This window comes from Thermoascus crustaceus, assembly GCF_041956765.1.
Source record: "Thermoascus crustaceus strain CBS 181.67 unplaced genomic scaffold VTN00scaffold_2, whole genome shotgun sequence".
Lineage (NCBI taxonomy): Eukaryota > Fungi > Ascomycota > Eurotiomycetes > Eurotiales > Thermoascaceae > Thermoascus > Thermoascus crustaceus.
Window position 1 is genome coordinate 2,943,702 of NW_027192528.1, and position 20,585 is coordinate 2,964,286.

Below are 20,585 nucleotides of genomic sequence, written 5' to 3' on the forward strand. Positions count from 1 at the left end.
AGAACACAAGAATCAGGTCCCTGAAGTTCCAACTGCATTAGCTGTAGAATCAGCATCTTTAGCTTCTCTGCAGCATACATGTGCTCCACTGACATGCAGTGATTGTCATACTATAGGACATAATAGGCGGCAATATCCTAAGCATACTATTGCCTTATTTTTTTTGTATATAACGGTTGTGTTGCATAGAAAATTAAGCATCAAGTTGTGTGATTGTGTGGAAGTTGGCGGCTCGGTGGGACTGACGGCTCGGTGGTGGATTACGTTAGTGGTAATATTCGGTTGACACATTCTTATTGTCCACTTTATTTCCTTTTTCTTTTTATACAGTATGCTACCGTATCTCGGCACCTCCTCCAAGCCAATCCGCCTTGCCACTTTTGGTATATTTTGATCTGGGCGGGCTTTGTCTAGGGTCTGTGACCTATGGATCAGTGTCGGGATATACCCTCCAGTGGCTTCAAAGTCATGTGGTTATAGAATAGCAATCCGCCAAGCCGAAAGATATGGCAACCTCCTGCAGGGATATTTTGGGATTCTCACCTCTGCACGTGGAGATGGAATGGAGAGAAGTGCGGCGAGACCACCACTCTGTATAGGTAGTACACAGTACCCGGTCGATCGACTCAGGCGGAGCAAGAAGACAAGTGGACCCCGCTAGGTGTATCTTGCGGAGGCGACCGAGGGATCCCCCTCCTTTCAGAGATCGCTTTTTGTTCCAGCAACTGGGGCCGATCTCCAGTCAGTGCGGAGCCCAGGATCCCATAGTACGCAATAGCTCTTCTCACGTACGAATGTGACTGGAATCCCTTGCGCGGGAGCTCCCTTGCTGCTTTAAGCGAGTGGGTGTGGCCAGTCAGAAGCTCTGGGCAAGCTGACTGTCCAGAAAGAACAGACTGTCCTTAAGGTCGGTAGCAGCGCCCTAAAAGAGTCCACCTTCTTTTTCCCCCAGTGCTCCCAACTTTCGTTCTTTTCTCCATCCATCATTCTGTCTCTCGCCCTTCAAGGAAAGCGGCCCGTTCTGGCTTGGTGTGGGTGAACGGGAGAGCAGAGCGACGCCCTTTGATTGCTGAGGACCAGACGCCTTTCGATTGTTTGGATTACCTGCTTTCCCTCTTCTTTGCTTCTACGACCTTCACACCTCTCGCTGCAGCTTCAACCCCATCACTGCGATCATGCGGTCTTTCGGACCCCTGGCTCTCAGCCTGCTCGGTGCTGCAGCAGTCGCCTCCGCTGCCGACGCAGAGTCCGACGTCCGCTCGCTCAAGAAAGATACGTTCGATGATTTCATCAAGGAGCATGACCTTGTTCTAGCAGAGTTCTTCGCGCCTTGGTGTGGTCATTGTCAGGCCCTTGCCCCCGAATATGAGGCTGCTGCCTCCGAGTTAAAGGAGAAGAACATTCCTCTAGCTAAGGTCGACTGCACGGAGGAGGCGGATCTGTGCAAGGAGCATGGCGTTGAGGGTTATCCCACTCTCAAGGTCTTCCGTGGCCTTGACTCGGTCAAGCCGTACCCAGGAGCTCGGAAGTCCGCAGCGTAAGTGATTGTGCTGGATGTGGCAGAATTCATGAGCTGATTAACTCTCTCACTAGCATTGTTTCATACATGGTTAAGCAGTCTCTGCCGGCCGTGTCCACCGTGACCAAGGAGAATCTCGAGGAGTTCAAGACGATGGATAAGGTAGTCATCATCGGATACATCGCTCCTGATGACAAAACTTCCAACGAGACGTTCACGGCTTTCGCTGATTCGAAGCGGGATGACTACCTTTTTGCCGCCACTAACGACGCTGCTCTGGCAAAGGCAGAAGGAGTTAAGCAGCCTTCTATTGTGCTCTACAAGGATTTTGATGAGAAAAAGGATGTTTTTGACGGAAAATTCGACCAAGAGACGATGCTCAGCTGGGTAAAAACAGCTAGCACCCCTCTTGTTGGTGAGATCGGTCCGGAGACCTATGCGGGATACATGTCGGTAAGTATACATAACACTGCGCTGTCTCTTGTTGCAGTAGTTGCGAGAAGCTAATACGAATCGAACCTAGGCTGGAATTCCCTTGGCGTTTATCTTTGCGGAGACACCGGAGGAGCGTCAGAAGCTCGCTGCCGACTTCAAGCCCATCGCGGAGAAGCACAGGGGTGCTATCAACATTGTCACGATTGATGCTAAGGCGTTTGGCGCTTACGCCGGCAACCTGAACCTTGACCCCCAAAAGTTTCCCTGCTTCGCCATCCATGACACCGTGAAGAACGCCAAGTTCCCTTACGATCAGTCCAAGGAAGTAAACGCGAAGGATATCGGCCAGTTTGTCCAGGAAGTCCTTGATGGCAAGGTCGAGCCTAGCATCAAGTCCGAGCCAATCCCTGAAACCCAAGAGGGCTCTGTTACCGTTGTGGTCGCCCATAGCTACCGGGAGCTGGTGATTGACAATGACAAGGATGTTCTCCTTGAGTTCTATGCTCCATGGTGCGGACACTGCAAAGCGTAAGTCTTACCAAGCCCTTCAACTTTGAGTAGGTCATGTCTGACGGTTGCTTAGTCTCGCTCCGAAGTACGAGGAGCTTGGACGCCTTTATGCGGAGAATCCTGACCTCGCATCCAAGGTCACCGTTGCCAAAATCGATGCGACAGCTAATGATGTTCCCGATGAGATTCAAGGCTTTCCCACAATCAAGCTCTTCCCTGCTGGCGCCAAGGACTCCCCGGTTGACTACGCTGGATCCAGAACTGTCGAGGATCTCGCGAACTTTATCAAAGAGAACGGCAAGCACAAGGTGGATGCTCTTAGTGCTGCTACTGCAAAGCCCGAGCAGGGTGGTGATGTTACTAGTACTCCATCGATCTCTTCAGAAACGACCGCTGAGACTGCTGCCCCGACAACCGATGGATCTGAGCACGATGAGCTGTAATCACGGATCTTGTTCATGACTTTTCATATAGCCTGCTTTTGAATGTTTCCAATATGAGCTTTGTATTTCGTCTTCAAACTGATGCTAATCCTATGAACACCATGGTTTAAAAGAGGATAAGAACCTGATGTTTCGGTACTTCGGAGGACGACACAGGGGCAAGGGAAGTTGCTACGCATATCAGCTGCATAGCGCCAAGTAGCTTTATTATAGGACAAACGGGTATTCTTCAAGAGATGGAATATGCCTATGGTATTGTCATAGGGCTATGACGCAGGTAGCACCTTCTCCTTTCCCAAATGGTAACTTGTTTAGAACCGCTCCTACTCCAATCTGAACAAAACTCGCGCCTTCCATTCGAAGCGAACGAAGATGAGCAAAATGGTTTTCCGGACATTTGTCGTTCTTTCTTTTCTCCCCACGGGGCGTAATTTCGAATTTTATCGCAATATACACTGCTGAACCATATCTTTCGTTACCCTCCTCCCTGTTCCGGTGGCTTGGCAGATTGCCATTCTAAAACCATGTGATTTTGAAGCTATTGGAGGGTACCCAGACACTATGATAGGTCGCAGGCTTTAGACAAAGCCAGCTGAGAACAAAATATAAGAAAAGCGGCAAGGTAAATTGCTTGAACAGGGGTTATATGATAATGAAAGATATGGTTCAGTAGCGTATTTTGTTACTACGAAATTATTCTATTTTTATTTTTATTTTTTTTTTCGGAAATTTTTTCAAGAAGTAGGACGGCTCATCCTGTCCCGAGCCTCCCGGATCGAAACCGCTACATGGCTAGCGGCCGGGGCTGGGTTGTCGGGGAGGTGGCCAGGATACGGGCATCCTGGAAGGAGGAGGGGCCGGCGTCTAAAATGTTGGCTTCCTTACCAAGACAAATAAAAGTGTCTTCGAGCGGTAGTTGTTGGGGCTTTATATGAACACCGGCTTCCATGCAACCCTCAAATTTTGCAGTGGGGATGTTCGTGAGCTCCCGAAGTTTCACCGGGTCGGTTACCAAGCATTGAAAGGCATATTTGAGAAAAACAGGACCAGATGGGCATGATGATGATGGATTACAGATGCAACTAAAGTAACGTAATCGGACACCGAGCGGGCCACCAACCAACACCTATTATATTAAATATCTAGTTATCTCACCACAATGCCCCTAAATTGAAGCTATATACACATAAAATAATTGCCTATCTGTTTGGGCAGCTGACCCTAGTATGACCTTTGAATATTGCAGTTGCTGCACTGCAGAGGTGCATATTTTCTAGGCTGCTTATCACCTTCTATTAAATTAGCTTTATAAAATTAGTTTATAAGCAGATATTAAAAAGTATAAGTTTTATATTATTTAAATAAAGTATTTAAACTTTATAGTTAGTATTAACAGTATTAAGATTAACTCTAAAAAGGTAATAGTAATTAAAAACTAGTTTATCTTAAATACTGTTAAAAGAGTTTAGTGTTTTTTTAAATTCTGTAACTTCTACTAATACCTTATTAAGAAATATAGTTATATTACTGACTTACTATTTAATATAACTTATAAAAATATCTTTTTTAAATTTAATAGCTGATATCTAGAAGTCTTTTAAAAACTAAAAAAAAACTAACTTTAATATCTATTCTAGTTTATTACAGTTTTTATTATTTAATTTATTTAGAGACTAATATCTCTAATAAAATAGTTGTTAAAATATTATTTTAACTAAATAATAGTAACTAGCAGTAGTATTTAATAGTCTATTTTTTAAAAATTATAGTATTTGCAGAGTGTAACTACTCTATTTATAATAAGAAGCTATTAATAATTATTTAAGCTTTAAAAAAATAGTGCTTATAGCTAAAAAACTTATAAATAAAAGATTTTTTTTAATATTCTAACTAACTATTAAGCTCTTAAATACTTTATAATAACTAAAATTTTAATATCTTAATAAGCAAACTAAGCAAACTAAGCAAACTAAGCTAAATATCTAACTTAATTCCACTTTATAATTTACTACAGGCCTGAAAAACAGAATCTATTAGCAGATATCTTGTTAAGATAACTAGCTACAGTTATTATATAAAATAATTTAAAGAAACACTAAACTTAGCAGCTTTTAAAAACTAAATAGCTTAACTTTTAAATTATATAAGTACTAAATACTCTTTAAATAGAGATAGTCTTAATCTATAAAAACTTATATCTGGCAGACTATTTATTACAAACTAGACTTACAAGTTTTTAAAAAATTAATATATAGTAGCTATAGAGAATTAGATTCTATGATTTTTAAAAAAAGGTTTTTTATTATATAAACTAAACTAGTTAATAGTTTCAGAGAATAGAAATCTATAAGCTTAATTATTTAAATAAAATATATTATTAGATCTCTACTACTTACTTAAAGTAAAATAAAATATAGAAGTTAGTAGCTGTAAAATACTACTAGCTAAATATAATTAGAGATATTAATTAATATATAGCTAATTACTATACCTGCTAATTGTAACAACAGGCCTAAGACTTCTTAGGCAGAGGATTGTTGGGTTTATCTTGAAGGACAGAAGACAAGGAAAAGATAGATAATAAGTTGTTACTAGCAATGTTAACTAGGATTGCTATTTGAGTTAATCATAGGATCCTAATTCCCATAATTAAGGAGTGTCTTTATATACATAATTCCTGACTACCATCTTGACTACCACCTCATGGTAGTCCATTATGGTAGTGACTACCATTCTGACTATCATCTTATGGTAGTTCCTCTTGGTAGTTCCACATGACTAAGGGTATTTATCCAGCAGGGTAATGTCTATCCTTATATAAGTCCCTGTTATCCATATTAATTGTAACACTACCCTCTCCTCTTCTAGCTTTTTGTTCTGAAAAGTATTTAAACTGTGCCAATTTCCAGATTCCTAGTATTATACTCCCTTTCTGTAAGTTTTTTTGCTATGCCTTTTAAGTGTAATTATTATTGTAAGTTTGATTGTTAGGCTGATTATATTAAAGAGAACAGTTCTCTTGTTAAACATTCTTGTCAATATTGTTATTCTTATCATCTTTCTTACATTATGGATTCCAAGAGTTGCAATTATTTGTCTTGTACCCATTGTGGTTAGAAATATAAGAAGTGATTTTATAGTGATAAGAAGTGGAATAATCTTAGCTGTTCTAAGAATTAAATCAATACTCAGTTAGAGGAGGCAGAGAACCAGATTGAACTTCTTTTGGCAAAGATTAAGTGTTTACACAAACAGTGTAAGTTTCTTAAGAAATATAGATTAAGAATATTGGATTATAATACTGCTGTGATGGACAAGTTAAATAAAGATAATCCCTTATCTGCTGAAGATCTTGTCAAGTTGGAACATCTAGCCAATAAACATAAGGATTATCAGCAATCTGGGAATTCCTTAATGCTGTGTGACCTACAGCCTCTTAAGGGGCTTTTCCCTGATTTTATTGTAGAGTTCCTAGCCTCTGAAGGTTCTGAGCAAGAGGCTTCTGGTGGTTCCCAAAGATCCTAATGGGATAACTTCTGTGGATATCCCCTCTTGGGTTGACCCCTTGTCTTTTGATGTGGCAGGTCTTCTGGTTTCAGGCAATCTGGGTTTCAAAGGTGGAATTCTCTGAGAAGTTTCTTGCACCCATCACAGTTCTTTATAGATTATTAGAAATTCTTAGAGTTATTATACTCTTTCCATTTTAAAAGATATATAAACTATCTATTAATTATACCACTATCTAATATTTTCTCCACTTTATAGTTCTTGTTATTATCCAGATTCTTAGGTAGGATCTCTTCAGTTTTGATAATTAATTGGGTGTTCTCTGGTGCTGATTCCAATAATAATATATAAAAAACTGGGTGTATCCATATAGTATCTGGTAATTTAAGGCAGAAATTGATCTTTCCTTTCTTTTCTTTAATTTCAAATAATCTAATCTTCTTAAAATCCAATTTGTTGTTTGGTTATTTTATTTTCATATTTTTTTTAAAGAAGATATACTTTATCTCCTATTTTTAGCTCTAATCCTTCTTTATGATGCTAATTATAATACTTAGCAGTTCAGTAGGCAATAAACTAAATATCTAAATTTAGTTGCTGGTGAAGCTCCTTCAGTTAATCAGCTTAGAGGATTCCCCTCTAGGCCAAAATCCTGCTTAGTTTTGATTCCTAGTAAGCTATTGGTTCAAATCCATAGTTGATGTAGAACAGTAATTTCTAGATTGTCTTATTCTTGGCACTGTTATAAGTGAACTGGATTATAGGTAGGAGTTCCATCCAGTTATCTTATTAATAGTTGATATAGCAGCACAAGTACTGTTCCAGAGTCTGATTTATCTATTCTATTTGTCTATCAGTCTATGGGTGAGCTGTTATTAAGAGCTTATGCTTGGAGCCAAGTTGGCAGATCAAGATTTGCCAGAATTCTGAGATAAAGAGCTTATCTCTATTGGATATAAATTCTTCTGATAGACTATGATTCCCAAAAATGATCTGTAGGAAAGTGTATGCCAGTTCTTCTGCATTGGAGGCTTTCTTGTATGGTAAGAAGTAGGCATATTTGATAAGTCTATCCATAATGACCAAGATAGAGTCATATACTATCCCTATCAAAGGTTCCTTGGACATAGGTAGATCTGTAATGAAGTCCAATGATATTGATTGTCAGAGTCTTTCTGGGGCATCCAGGTTCTGCAGAAGTCCATATGGTGTATGCCATACTGTCTTGCTCCTGATGCAAAGATTATATTGTGATACTATACACTGCACCATCCTTCTTAATCCTGGGAAGTAGAAGTTCCAGATAATCCTCTTAATAGTCTTCTCTATTCCCTGGTGCCCATGAGCTGAGGCTTTGTGGATATCTCTGACTAGGTCTTCCCTTAACTTGGTTAGAATATAGACCAATCCTCAGAATAGGATAATGTCTTCTTCCTCTTTGGTTATATTGGGATCATTCTTGATTTCTCCAAGTTCTTCTGCCATTAAATCCTTCTGGTAGGCCTTCTTAATCTTTTCTGCCCATGTACCTGGTCCTAGTTGCAGGGCAGGCACAGCTTGTCTATCCAGAGTGAGGGTTCCATCAGCCTCCTGCTGCAAAATCACAGGCTGTGGTGAAGGCTCTTCCTCCTGGTGATCTGGTCTTCAGCTGAGCACATCTGCTTGGATATTCTCTGAGCCTTTTCAGTAGGTGATTTTGATATCATAGGGGGCTAACTCTTCCACCCACCTGATCTATTGTCAGGTCAATTCTTTGGTGGTAGTGAAGTATGCCAAATTCTTATAATCATAATATATCACAACTTGATGCTTTGCCCCTTTCAGATAATGTTATCATTCTTGCACTGCTGCCATAATGGCTAGAAGTTCTTTGTTATAGATATCATAATTCAGTTTTAATAGGGTTATCTTTCACAAATAAAAGGCAATTAGATGCAATTATCCCTGCTTATCAGATTGATTAATGCATGCTCCTATGATGAAGTCTGAAGCATCTATTTCCATAAAGATAGGCTTCTCCAGGTTAAAGATTCCCAAAACTGGTGCTTCATAAAACTTTTACTTAAGGAGATTAAATATCTTTTACTGCTTAATTCCCTATTTGAACCTCTGATCCTTTTAAGTAAGCTTTGTCAAAGATTCTATAATTTTGGAATAGTTCTATATAAATTTCTGGTAGAAGTTGGCAAAACCAAAAAAAGCCTATATCTTTTTAACTATTGTTGAAGCAGGCTATCCCCTAATGGCTGCAACCTTTCCTTCATTCATTTCAACATATTCTGAGGAAATTATAAAGCTAAGAAACTCTATCCTCTAAGTATGTTATTCACATTTTTCTGGCATAACTAAGAGTCTCTTTTTCTTCAGGGCTTCTAAAACCTTTTATATATGCTGTTTATGCTCCTTCAGATTTTCTGAATAGATGAGGATATCATCTAGATATGCCATATAGAAGACATCCAGATACCTCTATAGGGTATTGTTGATCAAGCTCTGAAAAGTAGTAGATATATTAATAAGACTGAATAGTATAACTATATATTTAAAATATCCTAGCCAGATCCTGAAGGCAGTCTTCCATTCTTCCCCTTCCTTCATGTGTATCAGATAATATCCCTCTCTGAGGTCCAACTTGGTAAAGTATTTTGCCTTTTGCAATCTATCCTGCAGCTCAGAGATAAGTAATAAAGAATAGTGATTTTTAACTATAATATTATTAAGTTGATGATAGTCCATATAAAGTTAAAGTTTCCCATTTTTCTTTGAAACAAACAAGATTGGATACCCAGCAGGTAAGATGGAATGCTGGATATATCCTTATTTCAGGTTCTTCTCAACATACTCTTGCAGTGCCTTATATGCCTTTTCTAAGAGTGGATAAATAGATTTAAACACTGATTGTGTTCCCAGTTTTAGAGATATCTTATGATTCCAAGATGGATATTCTGGCAGCTGTCCTCTGCCTTATTCTTTGAAAACTTCTTCAAAGTTTTAATATTCCTTTGGACTGCTTCCATTCCTTTCAGGGGCAGTTGGTCCTTTCTCTATTCCATAGATTTAATCATCAATTCTGATGTGAGGGTGAGATGCAAGACTTCTACTTATTCTCCCCTTTTCCATATTCATATTATTGTATTCTGAGAAATCTTCTTAATTTCCACTAGCTGTTCCTCTTCTCCCTTAGGTTGCCCTTCAGGCCTTATATCTTTATTGGGTTTCTCTGCCAGTTGCATTTTTCCTGTTGCCTAATCTATCTGTGGGTTGTATATCTTTAATTAAGATATTCCTAGGATTATATTGTGTTCTGGCATCTGTATAATATCAAGATTGATCCTTTCCTTATGTTGTCCAATTCTTAAGGAAGATTGGTCAGTCTCTATCTGTACCTATCCTCCTCCATAGCTGCTGGCTGATTTATTAACTGTAGATAATTGATACAGTTCCTTCTTTCCTATAAAGAGGATCCCATTTCTGATAATAAATATATTACTAATAAAGTTTTCTATAGTTTTACTGTTAATTATAGCTCTTACTTTCTTTCTGTTAATTCTAATAGTGATTATTAATTATTTTAATAAGTTTATTCTATTAGGTGTAGTACTGTTTTGTATGCTTATAGTTGGATTTAGAGATCTAGACTAAGACTTCTGCAAGGGTCCCACACTGGCAGGATTCTCTAGTTTTTTGACTTTCTGGGGTTCCTTGGGAACCATCCTGTTGCATTCTTGGAGGTGTAATAATTAGAGCAGTTATTATTATAGCAGGCAGTCTATAAGATTTTAGCATACTTATTCTTTTCTGTGACTGATATTTATTTCCAGTTATCTCATTTCCTATTCAGACATTTCCAATCTATATGGTCATTTTTTCTGCAGTGGATATATAGCTTCTGCTTGTAGCACTTTTTCTGTTTATCTATCCAATTGGGGTTAGGCCTTCTAGATTGTCTATTTGTTGCTCCCTGTATGTTTTGTTCTTTTCTGGTCACATTATCTAGTTCTATGGCATTATCTTCATTTCCTGTGTGCTGAGGGGTTTGCTAAAAGGGATTGAATTATTATTGCTTAGTCTATCACTCAAAAAGTTGATTATCAATCTGGGTTGCCATAAGTATCAGATTATTAAGGTTAGTTGGTTCCTCTGCTGCAAGAAGCCCATTCTTAATCTTCTTCTTTAGTCCTTAATAGTAATGCTTTATAAGTGCTTATTCTGATTAGTCTTTAAGGAATGCTGCTGCTTGTTGGAACTTAGTAATATAGTTGATGACTGACATCCTCTGCTAAATGAATATGATAATTCTGATGGCCTTCTTCACCTTATCCAAGTTCCTAAAATTCTGTTTAATCTGGTTTAAGAACACATTAAAGCTGTTAAAAGTTTTGATGGTTTCAGCTTATTATTGTTCTGATAATCTTTCTAGGCAATCCTTTAGATAGGGGTTAAACCATTAAGCTGCAGTGCTTTATAGATAGATTGCTGTAAATATAATCTTTCTTTCTTTATTTGGGAATTTGTGGAGATTGAAGAAAAAATAAAGCTTTAACTAGGAGATGAATATCTGCAGCTTTTTTCAGTTACCATAGTAGAGGTCAGGTTTCATAATCTTGGTTTTGAAGTTGACCTTGTGGTTAATGAGGTCCTGAGTTACAAGATTTAATACATAACTGATGCTTGCCCCAGCCTGCTATCCTAGTAGATGAATCTATTTATAAAGTTGGTTGTTTCTATTAATCTGGTTTTGAAGCTTGTCCTGCAGCTGGTTAACCCATTCTCTAAGGAAGGCATTCTCACTGATCTGTTCTTGCAGTTGGCCTTCCAGCCTGCTAATATGGTTCTGTAACTCTCTAAGGGTTTGCATTATCTCCTGAAGGATAATATTCTTTATTCTTGCCTCTTTTCCTGCTTGCCTTCTGCAAGAAAGATGGTCAAAGTGTAACAATGGGCCTAAGACTTCTTAGGCAGAGGATTGTTGGGTTTATCTTGAAGGACAGAAGACAAGGAAAAGATAGATAATAAGTTATTACTAGCAATGTTACCTAGGATTGCTATTTGAGTTAATTATAGGATCCTAATTCCCATAGTTAAGAAGCATCTTTATATACATAATTCCTGACTACCATCTTTACTACCATTTCATGGTAGTCCTCCATGATAGTGACTACCATCTTGACTACCACCTTATGGTAGTCTGTTATGGTAGTGACTACCATTCTGACTACCATCTTATGGTAGTTCCTCTTGGTAGTTCCATGTGACTAAGGGTATTTATCCAGCAGGGTAATGCCCATCCTCATGCAAGTCCCTGTTGTCTGTGTTGATCATAACACTAATATAGTTAAAACTTTTAAAATAAGACTTTTAAACTACTACAGCTACTGCTTATTTTTAAGCAGCTCTAAAAATATATATTAATAGACTTTTAAAGTTTTCTTAAAAATAAGTATAGCTATAATACTGCCTTTATAGTAGTAGATTACTTAAACAAAAAATCTATATTTATACTCTACTATAAAACTACTATAGTATAGAATATAGTAAAGCTTTTTATTTTATATATTTATTAGTAAATAAAACATTTAGATACTATTATTTTAGACTACAGCTCTTAATTTATTTCAGACTTTTAAAATAAATTCTGTCAGATTTTAAATATTAAATTGAAACTGTTAACTGCTGACTATGCACAGACTAATAGGCAGACTAAAATTATTAATTAATATATTATATAGTATTTTTATCTCTTTATTAACTACTATTAAAATAACTAATTTAAATAGCTTTTAATTTTAAATTTTATAATAATAATTCTACTCTATAAGTTAATAAAGGTTTCTTTTTTTATTAAATTATAATATTATTTTCTAGACTTTCTTTAACTAGCAGCATTTTTAGCTAGCAGATCAATCTGCTATAAAATAGCTGAACTGAACAGATATATATAGATAGATTAAGAGGCTAAAAACTACTTAGAACTTTACTAGAAAAATAATTAAAAAAGCTTAAAACTTCTAATAATAATAGACAGATTAGTATAGAAGAATAGCAGAGTTTAAAATAAAAGATTTAGTATAAATATTAATAAAGAACTAAAAAATAAATTATTTAACTTTTAAATAGTAAAACTATACTATATTATTAAAAAAATTAGTAATACTTACTAGCTTAATCTTTCTAATTCTATCTATATATATTTAGTATTCTCTTTAAACAAGTTATAGAAGACTATTACTAACTTTTTTTTAAAATAAATTAAAAATTCTCTTTTCTCTATTAAGATTAATAGAGAATAGAAGTAAGAAGTAAAGAAAATTCTAGCAGTATATTTTTATTAGAGAAAGTTTTAATATAAGATTAAATAAATAAGCTATAATAATAATCTGACTTAGTATTTAGCAGAGAACTTTAAAAAATCTCTCTACTAATTATATAACTTTTATAATTAATACTTAGACCTGCTAAACTTACTATAATGTTTAAAGAAGTAGCTAAGATGCTAAAATAATAGAGAAGAATTAAATAATTATTCAGATAATAATAAGCCAGTATAATTAACTTTATATATCTTTAGACAGATATTTTTATAAAGAGAAAAATAATATAACAGTATAGTAGGCATCTAAATAGTAAAATAGATAATATTAAGTATTTCTTTATTTTTAAGATACTGCTAGTTCTACTTGTCTATATATTTTATATTGTATAAAGCTCTGGAAATTCTTTTCTTTCTTTTTCTCTTATACTTTTAATTCTGTATAACAAGCTACTATAGTTTTAGCTAAATAATATTATAACTAAGCGCCATTAAAATCTTAAAAACATACTAAAACTACTCTCTAATAACCTTTAAATTCTTATATAGAGTCTATTAATAATTATATCTGTAACTGTATTTTAATTTAAGCTTATTATAGTAGTTGATAAATTGTTATATTTATTTCTTACTAAGAGAGCTTGAGAATTTTAATTAGCTTAATAGTAGAAGACTAGCTATATTTTATACAGTATTAATTCTTGGCAGTAGACTCTATTAGTCTATAGATAAGATCTATTTTATAAGTATAGATTCTTTAGTTGCAGTAAGCTTTTAACTATTTAGCTCTGTATTAATATATGCAGAACATCTATATACATAGTAGGTTAATATAAATTACTTTATATTATATACTTTTGCAGCTACTTAAATACTTTTTATTTAATCTAATTAAATTGCTTTAATAGCAAGCAAAATATAGTTAGTTCCCTTGCTAAGCTGCTAAATCTGCTTGTTTTATATAATAGTAAATCTAAGACTTCTTAGACAGAGACTTATTAAGTTTATTTTAAGAACAGAAAGCAAGAGAAAGAGATAAATAAATAGACTATTGCTAGTAATATTATCTATTAAAATTACTATTTAAGTTAACTATAGAATTCTAATTCTTATAGTTAAAAAGTATCTTATATATATTCTGAGTTCTGCTCAGAAATATCTATTCAGTAAATTATAACTATAGATAGTGTTATGGCACAGCCTAGGGATTTCCGACAAGACAGTGAGGGGGAGGACCTGTCATGTGACAATGGATCAAGAGCGATGGCCATGATCCATTGGGGCCCTTGATCCATCCAACCTCTTGATCCAACATGACCCTTGATCCATCCATAGTCATGATCCACCAGATAGGTATTTCTGGGCAGAACTCAGGATGTATATAAGATGCTCCTTAACCATGGGGATTAGGACCCTGTGGTCAACTCAAATAGCAATCCTAGAGTTAGCATTGCTAGTAATGACTATTATCTATCTTTTCCCTTGTCTTCTGTCCTTCAAGATAAACCCAACAGCCTTCCGCCTAAGAAGTCCTAGGCCTGTTGTTACACTTTGACCACCTTTCTTGCAGAAGGCAAGCAGGGAAAGAAGTGAAAATGGAAAACATCACCCCCCAGGAAGTTGTTCAAGTTCTTAGAGAATTACAGAATCAAGTCAATTGATTGGAGAACCAGCTGCAAGAACAGACTGGTGAGAATACCACCCTTAGGGAGCAGGTTAACCAGCTGCAGGACAAGCTCCAAAACCAGATTAATGGGAACAACCAACTCCATGAACAGATTCACCTACTGGGACAGCAGGCTGGGGCAAGCACCAACCATACATCAAACCTTGCAGCCCAGGACCCTACCAACCCTGATGTCAACTCCAAGACCAAGATTGCGAAACCTGACCTTTACTATGACAACTGAAAAAAGTTGCAGATATTCATCTCCCAGCTGGAGCTCTATTTTTTCTTCAACCCTCACAAATTCCCAAACAAAGAAAGAAAGGTCATGTTTGCAGCAACCTACCTACAAAGCACTGCAGCCCAGTGGTTTGACCCCTATCTGAAGGATTGCCTGGAAAGGTCACCAGAACAATAAAGAGCTGAAACCACCAAAACCTTCAACAGCTTCAATGTATTCCTGACTTGCATCAAACAGAACTTTAGGGATTTGGATGAGGTAAAAAAGGCCACCAGGACTATCATGTCCATCCAGCAGAAAACATTGGTCACCAACTATACCATGGAGTTCCAACAAGCAGCAACCTTCCTTGGGGACTGGTCAGAATGAGTGCTTATGGAACATTACTATCAAGGACTGAAAGAGGAGGTCAAGAATGGGCTCCTTGCAGCAGAGGAACCAACTGACCTCAATAACCTGATACTCATGGTGACCTGAATTGACAACCAACTCTTTGAATGACGGACTGAGCAACAACAATTCAATCCTTTTCAACAAGCCCCTTGACACACAGGAAATGGAGGCGATGCCATGGAACTAGATAATGCGACTAGAAGAGAATGGAACACCCAGGGAACAACAAACAGACAGGTCAGAGGGCCCAACCCCAACTGGATAGATGAACAGAAAAAGTGCTATGAGCAGAAGCTGTGTATCCACTGCAGAAAGAATAACCATATGGGTTGGAAATGCCCAGACAGAAAACGAGACAACTGGAAACAGATATCAGTCACAGAAAGGAACAAGCATGCTGAATTACCATAGACAGCCTGCTATGATAACAGCTGCTCCAATCATTACGCCTCCAAGAACATGACAGGATGGTTTCCAAAAAACCCCAAGAAATCAAAAAACTAGAGGACCCTGCTAGTATGGGACCCTTGCAGGAGTCTTGGTCTAGGTCCCTGAACCTGGCTACAAGCACGCGAAACAGAACAACACTCAATGGAATGGACTTATTGAAACAATTGGTGATCACTGTTAAGATCAATGGGAGGAAAGCAAGGGCCATAATTAACAGTGGAGCCATGGGAAATTTTGTCAGCAACACATTTGTCATCAGGAATGGGATCCCCTTCACAGGAAAGAAGGAGCTGTATCAGTTATCTACAGTTGACAGATCTGCCAGCAGCTATGGAGGAGGATAGGTGCAGATGGAAACTGACCAGTCCTCCCTGAAGATAGGACAGCACAAGGAAAAGATCAACCTTGATATCATATGGATGCCAGGACATGATATAATCCTAGGGATACTGTGGTTGAAGATGCACAACCCACAGATAGACTGGGTAACAGGAAAAGTGCAGTTGGCAGAAGAATCCAACAGAGATATAAGGCCTGAAGGGCATCCTGAGGGAGAAGAACTGCCAGTGGAGATCAAAGAAATCTCCCAGAACACAATGATGTGAATGTGGAAAAAGGGAGAACAAGTGGGAGTCTTGTATCTTACCCTAGCACCAGATCTGACAATTGGATCCATGGAACAGAGAAAGGACCAACTGCCTTTGACTGAAATGGAAGCAGTCCCAAAGGAATACTGGGACTTTGAGGAAGTCTTTAAGGAACAAGGCAGAGGACAGCTGCCAGAACATCAGCCTTAGGATCATAAGATATCCTTGAAGCCTGGAACACAACCAGCATTCAAACCTATTTATCCACTCTCAGAGAAGGCGCATGAGGCGCTCCAAGAGTATGTTGAAAAGAATCTGGAACAAGGATATATCCAGCATTCCACATCACCAGCTGGATACCCAATTTTGTTTGTCCCAAAGAAAAATGGGAAACTCCAACTTTGTGTGGACTATCACCAACTTAATGATATCACTGTCAAGAACCACTACCCCTTACCACTCATCTTGGAGTTGCAGGATAGATTGCAGAAGGCAAAGTTCTTCACCAAGTTGGATCTTAGAGAAGGGTATTATCTGGTGTGCATGAAGGAAGGGGAGGAATGGAAAACCACCTTCAGGACCTGACTAGGACATTTTGAATATACAGTTATGCCATTTGGTCTTACCAATGTGCCCACAACCTTTCAGAGTTTGGTCAATAATACCCTATGGAAATACCTGGATGTCTTTTGCATGGCCTATTTGGACGACATCCTTATCTACTCAGAAACCTTAGAAGAACACAGACAATATATGCAGAAGGTGTTAGAAGCCCTGAAGAAGAGAAAACTCTCAGTTGCACCAGAAAAATGTGAATGGCACACCTAAAGAACAGAGTTTCTTGGCTTCATGATCTCCCCAGGACATGTTGAAATGAATGAAGGAAAAGTCACAGCCATATAAGGATGGCCTGAGCCAACAACAGTCAAGGAGACACAAGCTTTTCTTGGATTTGCCAACTTCTATCAGAAATTCATATGGAACTACTCTAAGATTGTGGAACCTTTGACAAAGCTCACCCAAAAGGACCAGAAATTTGAATGGAAAGAAGAGCAGCAGAAGGCATTTGATCTCCTTAAGCAGAAGTTTTGTGAAGCACCAGTCTTAGGAATTTTTGACCCAGAGAAACCTATCTTCATTGAAACAGATGCCTTGGATTTCGCAATAGGAGCATGCATCAATCAACCTGATGAGCAGGGACAACTGCATCCAATTGCCTTCTACTTGCAAAAGATGACCCCACCAGAATTGAACTACAACATTCATGACAAGGAACTTCTGGCCATTGTAGTGGCAGTAAGAGAATGGTGGCACTACCTAGAGGGAGCAAAGTATCAGGTTATGATCTATTGCGATCATAAGAACCTGGCATACTTCACCACCTCCAAGGAGTTGACCTGAAGACAGGTCAGATGGGCAGAAGAGTTGGCCCCCTATGATATCAAGATTACCTACCAAAGAGGATCGGAAAATGCCCGAGCAGATACACTCAGTCAAAGACCAGACTACCAAGAGGGAGAACCTTCTCCACAACCCGCAGTTTTCCAGCAGGAGACTGATGGAACCCTCACAGTGGACAGGCAAGCTGCACCTGCTCTAAGACTAGGACCCGGTACATGGGCAGAAAAGATTAAGGAAGCATACCAGAAGGATTCAATGGCAGAAGAGCTTGAGGAAATCAAGAATGATCCCAACATAACCAGGGGAGAGGGAGATATCATCCTATTCAAGGGACTGGTCTACGTTCCAACCAAATTGAGGGAGGACCTGATCAGAGACATCCACGAAGCCCCGGCTCATGGACACCAGGGGATAGAGAAAACCATTGAAAGGATTACCCAGAACTTCTACTTCCCAGGATTAAGAAGGATGGTGCAACACATAGTATCACAATGTGATCTTTGCATCAGGAGCAAAGCAGTGCAACATACACCATATGGACTCCTACAGAACCTGGATGCACCAGAGAGGCCCTGGCAATCCATATCACTGGACTTCATTACAGATCTACCTGCATCCAAAGAGCCCCTGACAGGGATAATATATGACTCTATCTTGGTCATTGTGGATAGACTCACCAAATATGCCTACTTCCTGCCATACAAGAAAGCATCCAATGCAGAAGAGCTGGCATATACCTTCCTACAGATCATTTTTGGGAATCACAGGATGCCAGAAGAATTTGTGTCTGACAGAGACAAGCTCTTCACCTCAGGATTCTGGCAAACCTTGACCCACCAACTTGGCTCCAAGCATAAGCTCTCTACTACAGCTCACCCTTAGACTGATGGACAGACAGAACAGATGAATCAGACCCTGGAACAGTACCTGCGCTGTTACATTAACTACCAACAAGACAACTGGGTGGAACTTTTACCCATGGCCCAGTTTGCATATAACAGCACCAAGAATAAGACTACCCAGGAATCACTGTTCTATGCCAACTATGGGTTTGAACCGTCAGCCTACCAGGAACTGAAACCAGACAAGGTTCTGGCACAGAAAGGAATCCTCCAAGCTGACCAGCTAAGAGAGCTTCACCAACAATTGAATCTAGATATTCAGTTTATTGCATACCGAACCGCCAAGTACTACAATCAACACCATAAAAAGGGACCAGACTTGAAGGCAGGAGATAAAGTGTATCTCCTTTGGAAAAATGTGAAGACAAAAAGGCCAAATAACAAATTGGATTTTAAGAAGATTGGCCCATTTGAAATTGAAGAAAAGAAAGGAGAGGTCAATTTCCACCTCAAATTGCCAGATACTATATGGATACACCCAGTTTTTCATATATCATTATTGGAACCAGTGCCAGAGAACGCCCAACCGATCACCAAGACTGAAGAGATTCTACCAGAGAATCCAGATGATGATCAAGACTATGAGGTAGAAAAAGTGTTAGACAGTGGCATAATTAATGGGCAGTTCATGTACCTTTTGAAATGGAAGAGTTATGATGACTTTAAGAATTCTTGGCAACCCATAGAAAACTGCGGTGGGTGCAAGAAACTCCTCAAGGAATTCCACCTTTGAAACCCAGATTGCCTGAAGCCAGAGGATCTACGCCTTCAGCAAACAAGGCATCAAGGGAGGATTCCCAGAACGGCACGTGAGAATAGTCCACAGGGGACCCAATCCCAGCAGGAGAAACAGGCTCACCCGGGCCCCCACCAGAGGAGGAGGGGCCTGCACCCAGACCCTCTCAACATGTCTGTTTAGAAAGATGTTCAGCCTCAACAGGATCAACATCCTCAGATACAGCCTCTGAACGCTCTAATTCTTCAAGATCCTCCACGGACTGAGCCTTCTTTGTCAACATTAGGACACCTTGCCGTTCCAGCAGATCAGTCTGCTTCTCTACCCGCGCCAAACGAGCCATTGCAGCATTGAGCTCCCGACAAGCTGCTTCCCGGTCAGCACGCGCCTTATCCAAAGCCCTCTTTAATTGGTTAACTACAAAGGATCAGCAAAGACGGACCAAGCTAGATGAATAGAGGGGTCAGACAATCTGCATCCTCCACCCCAGTGGCATCACATTGTGTATGACCCTGCCGACAACATTCTCCACAGCAAGAATAGTTGAGATACACCTTGCATTCAACCTCCTCTCCCTTCTCTCGCAAAAGAAGACACCGAGAACAAGGAACAGGCATAGTGATACCTAGAAGATCAACCTTGGCACCTAAGGATGAATGTTCTGTTCCTTGGTTACCTCGCTTGCGTTTGCCAGACATAATGTGAAGATACTTACGGAAAAGAAGAAGCAGAAGTCTCACAGAAGAAACAAAGCCGGGTTATAAGCTAAGGATCTTTGGGCTGAAGATCTTTGAGGGGGGGGTAGTGTTATGGCACAGCCTAGGGATTTCCAACAAGACAGTGAGGGGGAGGACCTGTCATGTGACAATGGATCAAGAGCAATGGCCATGATCCATCGGGGCCCTTGATCCATCCGACCTCTTGATCCAACATGACCCTTGATCCATCCATAGTCATGATCCACCAGATAGGTATTTCTGGGCAGAACTCAGGATGTATATAAGACACTCCTTAACCATGGGGATTAGGACCCTGTGGTCAACTCAAATAGCAATCCTAGAGTTAGCATTGCTAGTAATGACTATTATCTATCTTTTCCCTTGTCTTCTGTCCTTCAAGATAAACCCAACGGCCTTCCGCCTAAGAAGTCCTAGGCCCGTCGTTACAGATAGATTAAAGAATTCAGATAAATTAAAAAATCCAGATAGATTATAATAAAATTCCCCTCTTGTCTATTCTGCTTATAGTTTTTAGACTGTGCTGTAACACTACTTCCCTCTCTAAAAATCTTCAGCCTGAAGATTATTGTAACGGCGGACCTAGAACTTCTAGGTTGAAGCATATTGGGTTTATCTTGAAGGACAGAAGACAAGAGGAAAAGATAAATATATTAGGCTGTTACTAGCAATGTTACTATCAGGATTACTATTTAAGTTGACCATGGGGTCCTGATCTCCATGATTAAGGAGTGCCCTTATATACATA

At 38.7% G+C, this 20,585-nt stretch overlaps 6 protein-coding genes across 6 annotated transcripts; 3 read left to right on the forward strand and 3 right to left on the reverse strand.

Annotated features, from left to right (window-relative positions):
• Positions 1–1,175: 1,175 nt before the first annotated feature.
• VTN00DRAFT_4590 (uncharacterized protein) lies at positions 1,176–2,907 on the forward strand (the record flags this gene model as incomplete). Its single annotated transcript, XM_069431030.1, has 4 exons — positions 1,176–1,537; positions 1,594–1,972; positions 2,043–2,482; positions 2,538–2,907. 4 exons carry the CDS (start codon positions 1,176–1,178, stop codon positions 2,905–2,907), a joined length of 1,551 nt encoding a protein of 516 aa, XP_069290106.1.
• A 23-nt stretch (positions 2,908–2,930) lies between these two features.
• On the reverse strand, positions 2,931–3,264 carry VTN00DRAFT_4591 (uncharacterized protein; the record flags this gene model as incomplete). The annotated part of the gene is made up of 2 exons (XM_069431031.1): positions 2,931–3,173; positions 3,235–3,264. The coding sequence occupies 2 exons, from the start codon at positions 3,262–3,264 to the stop codon at positions 2,931–2,933; spliced, it is 273 nt and encodes a 90-aa protein (XP_069290107.1).
• A 4,560-nt stretch (positions 3,265–7,824) lies between these two features.
• VTN00DRAFT_4592 (uncharacterized protein) lies at positions 7,825–8,268 on the reverse strand (the record flags this gene model as incomplete). Its single annotated transcript, XM_069431032.1, has 2 exons — positions 7,825–8,043; positions 8,260–8,268. 2 exons carry the CDS (start codon positions 8,266–8,268, stop codon positions 7,825–7,827), a joined length of 228 nt encoding a protein of 75 aa, XP_069290108.1.
• Positions 8,269–14,319: 6,051 nt separating this feature from the next.
• Positions 14,320–14,634, forward strand: VTN00DRAFT_4593 (uncharacterized protein; the record flags this gene model as incomplete). The annotated part of the gene is made up of 2 exons (XM_069431033.1): positions 14,320–14,343; positions 14,410–14,634. 2 exons carry the CDS (start codon positions 14,320–14,322, stop codon positions 14,632–14,634), a joined length of 249 nt encoding a protein of 82 aa, XP_069290109.1.
• Positions 14,635–17,294: 2,660 nt separating this feature from the next.
• Positions 17,295–18,344, forward strand: VTN00DRAFT_4594 (uncharacterized protein; the record flags this gene model as incomplete). Its single annotated transcript, XM_069431034.1, has 2 exons — positions 17,295–17,357; positions 17,469–18,344. 2 exons carry the CDS (start codon positions 17,295–17,297, stop codon positions 18,342–18,344), a joined length of 939 nt encoding a protein of 312 aa, XP_069290110.1.
• A 593-nt stretch (positions 18,345–18,937) lies between these two features.
• On the reverse strand, positions 18,938–20,013 carry VTN00DRAFT_4595 (uncharacterized protein; the record flags this gene model as incomplete). The annotated part of the gene is made up of 6 exons (XM_069431035.1): positions 18,938–18,943; positions 18,999–19,124; positions 19,324–19,517; positions 19,570–19,761; positions 19,816–19,835; positions 19,955–20,013. 6 exons carry the CDS (start codon positions 20,011–20,013, stop codon positions 18,938–18,940), a joined length of 597 nt encoding a protein of 198 aa, XP_069290111.1.
• Positions 20,014–20,585: the final 572 nt, after the last annotated feature.